General features: G+C 29.3%; 1 protein-coding gene across 1 annotated transcript; it reads left to right on the top strand.

The window, feature by feature from the left end:
* Positions 1 to 7,294: 7,294 nt before the first annotated feature.
* On the top strand, positions 7,295 to 8,747 carry LOC108917215 (insulin-like growth factor-binding protein complex acid labile subunit). Its single transcript, XM_018723702.1, has 2 exons — positions 7,295 to 7,649; positions 7,997 to 8,747. Exons 1-2 carry the CDS (start codon positions 7,295 to 7,297, stop codon positions 8,650 to 8,652), a joined length of 1,011 nt encoding a protein of 336 aa, XP_018579218.1. The 3' UTR covers positions 8,653 to 8,747.
* The last annotated feature ends 942 nt before the right edge of the window (positions 8,748 to 9,689 follow it).

The following is a 9,689-nucleotide window of genomic DNA, read 5'->3' as shown; positions in this document are numbered from 1 at the left end:
TAAATAATTTTGATTTATAGTAAATTTTGGTTATTTCATATCAATACTATTGAAATATGCACTCAGTGCCTACGCCATTCAGTCAGAAATAAAGTGTATTCGAAGCAAAACTAGATTATTTCTTCAGCAAACAAATAAAACATTGATATGATATTAAAGTGTGCCTTTTATTGTCCAAAAATAACGTGTCCATCTCCAAACTAAAGTGTTATTTAACTCAACTGTATAAAAATATACTGTATTACCTTTATAAGTAATACTATAATATTTCCTTATCAAACATTTATTTAAATAAGTGACATTACTTACTCTTTGAATGAAAAAATGAAGCATATTATAATCAAACTTATGTTTTCTTGAAAGAAAATTGTAGCAGGTCACAGAACGGCGTAGATGGGAAGTAGCACGATAGATGGAGCCACTTACGCTCTGTGTATACACATCTTCTTGTGAGAAACGACACTGAAGCAGCTGTAACGAACGATCCTAGCTGTTGTACTAGGTGTAACGGGTTAAAAAAATTTGAACTGATAGATATTAAGTTTTTGTTTTGACAGATGAACGAAAAATCAAAACAATTTTTTTATCGAGAAATTGTTCAGGAATGTCGTCAAATAACGCCCGAAATGCTTCGTTCTGAAGTGGAGTTAATATTTTATTATCGTATGAAAGCAGAGGGAAAACAATTTGAATACTTAATAAAATAACATTCTTTCATTCATTGATATTTTGTCTTATTCTTTCAGTGATGATTTTGTTGTCATATCCAAGCCAAAATTTAAAAAGTCGATGTCGTCGTGAGCAGACTGTATGTACATTTAGATATATCAAATTATATTGTTGTACTGTTGATTCATTTTGTTAACTGCAGCATCGGCTTGTATTTTAATACGAAACAAACGTCCGACAAGCCCAGATTCGAGATAAACCAAAACTATAAGGCATATACGGCGTAGCCTGAACGGGCGCATTTTTCATTGTGTCAAACGAGCCTATCCTCCTCGATCTAAACAATAATAATTAATTAATAATTATTAACGATATCATCTTTCAGGAACACGATTCAGTTAATAACAATAACAGTCACGAATACTAGGAACTGATAACTCTTAATTTATAGAATATGAATATTAATGTGCATAAAACCCGGGTTATGGACGACGCCGGCGTATTTTTATTACGGAGAGATTTTGATCGTGCCGCTCCTGTCAATTTAATTAGATGGCTTCTGTTTCGTTATTTATAACGTCTTCTTAAAACACAAGATATGACTACGAGGCCCAGTGGGGCGCAGATCCAGTTACTAGAGAAGGCAGTACCGTCGTGATACGGCAATCGCTGGGTATTTTAACCACAACCATAACATTGCTTACCTTAAAAATTACTTTATAGGTACTAGATTAATTAAAATTACTCCAAAGGATTTGGAACACTTTTTTTTTATCTGTGTACACTGTACACTAGTAATAATTATTACACAAGCCCACAAAAAAGTTCTGTACCAGAGAGTACATATATAGACCTTGTGTAACAATTGTTATAATTTGTTATAAAATATTGAATGCAAACTTAATTTAATAATTTTGTACTTTTTTTGTTATAATAAAGAGTAAATGAAAAATGAAAAAACAGATGCTAGGGTTCACAGATAAAATGGGATTTTTGTACTTATTGATTAATATTAAATTGCTTGCATTTTTTTCTTTGTATTTTTCATTTTTCTAGTGGATACCTAGCACTTTTTATATTAAATAGCTTATTATTAAATAGCTACAGCATAAAATTAAAAACTTTTTGTTTTAGTAAATTATTATTTCAAAAAATGTCGACATGAACGAATCTAAAAAATCAAAACGTACAATTGCTATTATTTTTGGTTGATTCAAGGATTAGACTAATATAAATTACCATGCTTACCCATAGTAAAATATTTTTATTGATCAAATATTAAAATACTAACATTATCTTCCTAACGTTCAAAAATTTTTTCATTATAAACGGACATTCAGCATAAATACATTTTAATCAAATTTAAAGCAGTTAACCCTTTTCGCATAAAACTAATATAATAATATAATATTTTCAGACTTATTCGTTTTCAATGAAATATTTTTCTCATAGAAAATAATATCCTTAGATTTAAAAAAAAAGTTAGGATTTTAGTTGATATTAAAAAAATTTTTCCTAATTTTCCAGATTTTCCGATGAAAATTATATTATTATGTTACTTCGAGTTTGCATATACGAATGATGTTTATAATCAAGTAAGTCTGTGTAGAAATTTTTTGGAGCATGAACTGTTTTATCTAAATAGAAAAGTGTAAAGAGTATGCAATTTATTAACAATATTTTTTTTTGTTGTTTTGTCGGACTGGCGTCTTTTCCCGATATTTTTGTCCTACTCTACTACTTTTCGTTCTAAAACACATTATTCCATCATGTACTACTTTTGTTCGACATGCATGTATGAGGAAACACAATCTCGTCATTTTGACATTTTTGGGGCGTCGGACTACTCGTACGCTGTTTCATCTGATATACAACTTCGCATGTAGTAATTTTTCTTACATAAATACTGCCCTTAAAACTACTTTTATGCAAATTTTACTATATCCCCAAATTTCCTTTCTTTTAAAAAAAATTCACGGCTTTTTATACATATATTACCAATAAAATTTGTTTTCTCCACATATTTTTAGATTTACTGCAGAATATCAATGTAATGTTTATTGAAATAGTGCACCGAAAGGTCCATTTAATCTTTCCGATATGTGTTAAGATAATATGAAAGCTCTAATAACGAAATTACAGTGATGTGTTTTATGTTCACATCTTTGTAAAAATTCTGTACTCAATTATTTTCGTTTTTGTGACGGACAATCTGGTGCACTTTGAATCTCTTGTTTACAAAAAAATGTCGTGTGATAACAGCCGGCAAATATGTTTATAAAAATCTTGACATGTTTTATTTTTACCCAAGGTCAACGTAGGACGAAAATAAAACTCAATAAAAATATTAATATACGGGTAGGAATCGTAGTGTAAATAGATGCGATTAAGGATTGAATTGAATTACCAACTCTTTTGTGGTCAGTAGCTGCTGTCAATTTTATTCATTACAGATTCCCATTTGAATTATTTATATTACATTTGGATGTACTCAACTCGGTAGGGAATAGTTTATGTCACAGTGGTGGCTATATCGCCTTAAAAATATTAGCTCTTTAGCAAATAAATATTCTCGATAACAGCAATAACTATATTTTAAGGAAACATGAGAACTTATAAATTGAAACTTCGGTAGTCTTTTTTATAGATATCTTAAAATTTCAGAAATAATTTAATGTATTCGAAATGAACGATAAAATCTCGTTAGTTTTAAAAAAATATCCCTGAGGGTAATGGAAAATATAAAACCATTGAGTAAAAAAAAATAAAAAAGTTTCTACGATCAGTCTCGGTAACACATTTGCTCGATATTTCTTTAGAAAAAGTTAGATGGGTGTGTACCATGTTAGTGGTACTTATTGAAATTCTGAAATCGTTCGAAAATATGTACTTTTTCGGCCCAAATTGAGTGGATACACATTTTAGAGATGCTCTACCCGTGCTAGAACGATCAGTTATCACCTTTAGATTTTTAGCTATAAGGGTCACTTACCACAGTTTGATGTACATATTTAAAGTATACAAACAAATTATTTCTAAAATAGTCCCAGAAATACGTATGCGACGCTGTTACTGAAGCAGAAATAATCTAGCCACATACGCGACATCATAATGTGTGGACGCATTTGTAACATGTTACAAAGCAGGGTTTTCTAACATTCTTTGATCTTTACCTCTCACTAACCGGTAACAAATAACTTGTTACTTTTTATCGAAATTCCGCCAACATGTTGAATAACTTTGTTGATAACATTGTTTTGTAACATATGAGGACGGACCTTTAGGTATGCATTATTATCTCGACGTTATCTTTTGGTTTCCAATTCACTTCCAATCCAATTTTTTTTTAGCTAATAGAACGAGATATTTGCTTTGGCCTTTAGTTGTAATTAGATTGAGTGTATTGTAAATTTAGATCTAATCGTCTAGCCAATACTATTGGGTGTTGTTGGCACTGACAATTAAAATTTAATTTTGTGATATAGTATATTTAAAGTGGTAATTATAGAAGCGGTAATGTAAATGCAAAGTTATTAGTCCAGCCATTGAAGGTAAAATTCGGCGTTACTGTATAATTTTCCCAAACAGCACCGATTTGCACCAAAATTTGGATTTAGGTTCTAGTTACTCTCTACTTCAAAGTTGACCCTGTGCCGGGGGTTGCTTTTTATTTTTTAGGGGTGAAAACTACCCCTATTCGAAAATAATTATAGAATTGTAGATTCGAGCGTATAATAGGATGAAATCATCTTTAATTAAGTAATTATGATGAATTGAAAATTGTCCATCCATAAAATCCACCCCCTATGACAGTTATCATTAAAAAATAATGTTGAAAAATATTATTCAACAACTTGGAATAATTTAATCAGATTGTGATACATATTAAATTAAGATTTCTTTACTGTTTTAATTTTGTATTATTTATTTATGAGTTACAACCCTTAAAAAACACCCCTTGCAAAAAAAATCGAAAAATTATATTTAAAAAAAATTTTTTAGTTCAAAATATAATACAATCTTTTTATTATTTAAAATGTAATGTATTTATTTTATCAAACCTTAAAAAAATAAGAATTTTATAACAAAATTTTTTTTATTGCAAATAACATATGTACACTGTGTCTACTTAAGTTGGAACCATTTGGAAAACTTTTTTATTATTGGTTTTATGAAAAAGTTATTCTTCATAAAGAGTTCTGCATGGTCTAAAATCTAAAATGCAACCTTCAGTTATCAAGATTTCCCAGTTATATACGAGGTATATCAGAAATTATGAATTTTGCTCAAGAGGAAAGTACCTTTATTTTTGACAATACAGAAGAATGTTGTAAAGAAAAGATATTTTGAATTAAAAGTTATTTTCAAATGTGCAATTACAGCCATTTAGCATGAAGATTCAGGTATTGTGATTATTTACTAATTTTCCGTATTAATTATTCTGGCTTGATACAATTTAANAAAAAAATTTTTTAGTTCAAAATATAATACAATCTTTTTATTATTTAAAATGTAATGTATTTATTTTATCAAACCTTAAAAAAATAAGAATTTTATTTTTATTTGGATTTTAATTTTTTTATTTTTATAACAAATTTTTTTTATTGCAGATAACATGTACACTGTGTCTACTTAAGTTGGAACCATATGGAAAACTTTTCTATTATTGCTTTTATGAAAAAAAGTTATTCTTCATAAAAAGTTCTGCATGGTCTAAAATCTAAATTGCAACCTTCAGTTATCAAGATTTCCCAGTTATATACGAGGTATATCAGAAACTATGAATTTTGCTCAAGAGGAAAGTACCTTTATTTTGGACAATACAGAAGAATGTTATAAAGAAAAATTATTTTGAATTAAAAGTTATTTTCAAATGTGAAATACAGCCATTTAACATGAAGATTCAGGTATTGTGATTATTTACTAATTTTCCGTGTTAATTATTCTGGCTTGATACAATTTAACGTAATCTAGGATGCACTGACATGAAATATTTGACAAATGGAAAGGTTATCATATTTTTAGCAGATAAAAGAGATAAATACATAATTTATAATGTAAAACGTAAATAATAATAATAATAATAATTTTAGATATTAGACCATGCCGAACTTTTTATGAAGAACAACTTTTTTTCATAAAACCAAAAATAAAAAAGTTTTCCGTATGGTTTCAACTTAAGTAGACACACTGTATAAATAATCAAAAATCCTCTTCACTCTCGTCTTCCTTTTCTATTCTATTCCTAAAATTCCTATTTCTATCCTAAAATATAGCTATAATGTGTTCTGATATCTGCAAAAATATGTGATTCGTTTTTTACCCATAACTCGCTTAGTTTTTATGCTATCAAGCCCTTCAAAAAACCATTTCGTAGTTTTTTTCAAGGGCTATAAGATCAAATAAGTTAAATTTTCTCAGCCCTTATTTTTGTAAGGGTTTGAGCTGAAAGGGCTTGAACAAGTTGCTATTTACGAACATATGTAAAAGTTAAACGGCCATATATTACTTAATTTTTATCCTACAGAAAAAAAAAAACAAAATTTTCAAAAAAGCAAAACCTACAATTTTATACTCTACAAAATTTTGCGTATCATTAATAGTTTTTGAGTTATTTTGAAGAAAAGACAATGTTTTCCAAAAATACAAAAATTCTCTTTTCACTTCAAGCTCAACATTCTTCAAAACTAAGCACTTTAAACCGTCAAACTTCTAGAGCATATTACAAGTACATAAATAAAGTACATTGTAAAGTGGTAACGATTATTTTCAATTGGGGTGGTAATTTGGGGGCGATTTTCACGTTTTTTGTCTCCGAAAAAAATACAGACTAACTTTATTTTCGTCATAACTCGCTTAGGTTTGATGCTAGGGACTTTCCTGAAAAATGTATTGGTTTTTGGTTATTTCACGTTCAAATTTTCAATTTTGGCGTTTGACGAATAGGAACCAACCTTCAACAAGCTATTACCACAGCCTAAATTGTGCTATTACTCCGCTTATATTGGATCTATATACACCTTAAACACACCATTCTTTTTGTTTTTTTTATAAGCTACATTTTTATAAGAATGATTTTTTTGATAAAATACTTACTTTTTGAGTTATTCGCGAAAAACCGTCTGAAAAAGTGTTTTTTTTTTTGGTTAAAAAATTTACACTTTCACTCGCGAATAAGTCGAAAAGTATTGGCTTTCAGAAAAAACTTTATAGAACAAAAGTTGCTTAGAATTAGACAATATATTCTTTCGGGGAGTTATTTTCAATGAAACATTTTCCACCCCCGAGAAGGGATGGCATCCACCCCCAGGGTAAAAGCAACCTCGGTACAACGTCGACTTTGAAGTAGAGGGTAAGTAGAACCTAAATCCAAATTTTTATGTAAATCGGTGCTGTTTGGCAAAATTATACAGGAAAATGGTCATTGACTGGACTGTATGTACCTACTTGAATGCATTGCGACGATGCGTTGTGTACAGTTCGTCATGGAACACCTGGTATATTGATATGAAAGAGGTTATCTGTTGATACTCTTTTAATATCTTCATATACTATAAAAAAACAAGAGAAAACTACACTATATAACCCTAGAAGTGTATTTCACAGAAATATTGAAAGAAAGAACATGTTCGGGAAGGTTGTTTTAGTGTCGTCGTTGCTGTTTTCTTTGGCTAAATCTACTGGTGTGACTTTCAAAAATGTCACTTTTACTGGATACAGTCAATCAATAGAAAAATGTAAAACGACCATACTTCATTCAAATAGTTTAGTAGATTTTTTGCCGGAGTTAGCCTTCGACAAGGTCGAATTTATAGATCAAGATTTCACCGTACTCTATAAAGATTCTTTCACAAGCTTAAGTGATTTGGGAGAATTGGTGTTAGAAAATTGTCGAATACACAAAATTGAATCGTATGTACTTGATTCTCCATATCATAGTTCTGGGAAGGATACAAAAATCAAGAAGATTTCCTTAAAAGGTATTGTGTCTGTACGTGCATCAGTGACCAATAATTACAAATAAATTAAAAGCTTTTCAGTTGTTTCAGTTTAATAATTTACATTACTAAAGTATCAGTACCCTTCTAAAAATTTAATGAAAAATTTCATAGATCATAGGTTGTTTTGAAGTAACATAGATTAATGTAAAGTTACCTTCAGTAATGTAATGCAATGTAATCTTACATAAACTCATGTGGTGTCAAAAGGGTTGCAATATTATATACAATTTTTAGGAGTGTATTTTTGCAACAAAAAATCATCAGCGTCTAAGCAAGTCCTACTTGAAGAATATGCAAATTTTATTAAAACAATTTTGTTGTTGTAGGTAATAAAATAGAAGAAATTTACGAAAATGTATTCACGCGTCCGAGTTTTACCAAAATTGATTTAAGTTTTAACCGCATAACCGTTATCCACGAGAGGGCCTTCGACCATTTGCCATATTTGGAATTTATTGATTTAGGACACAACAATATTGGAAAATGGAACACCAATTGGTTCCGTTACACCCCGTCACTCAGAATGGTCTCGATGGAAAATAATTCTCTCGAGTTCTTGCCCGATTATGCTTTTAAGAATATAGATGGTAACGGAAGGTTTGATAAATATATAACTATTGTTCTGAATTTCAACAAAATTAAAACAACCGGTCCAAAAGCTTTCAGCGGCCTTGGAAATATGTACGATTTACTGTTAGACAATAATCAGTTGGAAAAGATCGATGAAGATTTATTAAAAGATGTTGATGTTCTTCATTTGAGGTTAAATAACAACAATATCCGTTGTTTGGATGGCAACTTGGATAAGATTTTTACAGCAAAAGTTACGTATTTGGACTCAAACCCGTTTGACTGCGAGTGTTTGAACAGAATCAGGAAATGGGCACAAAAGAATAAGAGAAGTGTTTACTGGTCTTGTGGAAGCTGCATTAATAATAATACACGAAATATATTCACCATTAAAAATTTTCAAGAAACTTAAATTCAGTTAATTCGATACAATTTTTCAGCAAATATTCTATATAATCCTTGCCACTGTTTTTATACTTCTGCTTTATAATATATGTCTAAAATATATATTCTTTTTTTATTTTTTAGTTTTATTTTAAAATTGCCGAGACGAATGACATAATGTGTGAGAAATTGTTTTATTGTATATATATGCAAAATTAATATACAATAGTTACTACTTTGTTTGAAGTAACTTGAAAATTATTTCATGTTTCATTTAACTTGAACTATTACTGTTAACCTTAATTTATACAATTTAGTATTACATATTACTTTTGTTTTTCTTTGAAATGCTTTTAATCTTATTAAAGGGAGAAAACTATGAAACTTCACTTGCTAATGCGGAACAAATTGCACATTTTTAGTAAGCAAAGAAAACGAACATAATGTATATCCATAATATTTTTTATTAATTTAATTATAGAGTAAAATAAACAAAAATAGTATACAGGCTGTCTACTTATAAGAGGGATGGATCTTGCTTAATATACGATGCATCTCAAAAATCTTTGTATGTTTTTTGTTGCATTTTTTGAGGCCTTTATGCCTGTAAAAACAAATTTGAGATCCAAGTTTAGAGTCGTCTAACTTTTTTATTTTAGGGGATAGAGAAAACTTATTTTAATAAAATTTCACACAAGTCTTATAATAATTGTTCACTTTATTTTATGTTGATGATCCACACGCCTTTGGTGCGCGGCCAATTATGACAGCTCTAAAGATTAATTTAAAAACCATTGCTTCACTGCAATATAAAACACAAATTCAAACTCATATCTTAGTACTAAATTCGTTATAAAAACAATACATATGTTCAAAATAGTGTCCTTGACTATGTACAAATATTCACTTGTGCATATTTTCATACACATTTTACAGATGTTGTTCTGTTATATTATTTTCTCGAATAATAATTCTTCGAAGTTGTGCTTTGTTGTTTTGAAAATAGTCTTCAGATATCCAAAAGAGGTTAAATCTGGTGACCTAAGTGGCCATAACCTTCGATTA

This window comes from Anoplophora glabripennis, unplaced genomic scaffold (genome assembly GCF_000390285.2).
Source record: "Anoplophora glabripennis isolate ALB-LARVAE unplaced genomic scaffold, Agla_2.0 scaffold41, whole genome shotgun sequence".
In the NCBI taxonomy this organism is placed as follows: Eukaryota; Metazoa; Arthropoda; class Insecta; order Coleoptera; family Cerambycidae; genus Anoplophora; species Anoplophora glabripennis.
The sequence above is the reverse complement of the archived record's forward strand: the minus strand, read 5'-3'. Positions and strand labels throughout refer to the sequence as shown.

What these genes read in the sequence shown, in the direction of transcription:
- LOC108917215 (XM_018723702.1), top strand. Translation starts at nt 7,295, where the DNA reads ATGTTCGGGAAGGTTGTTTTAGTGTCGTCGTTGCTGTTTTCTTTGGCT. An exon ending in CAAGAAGATTTCCTTAAAAG is followed by an intron (nt 7,650 to 7,996) that starts GTATTGTGTCTG and finishes TTGTTGTTGTAG; the next exon opens with GTAATAAAATAGAAGAAATT.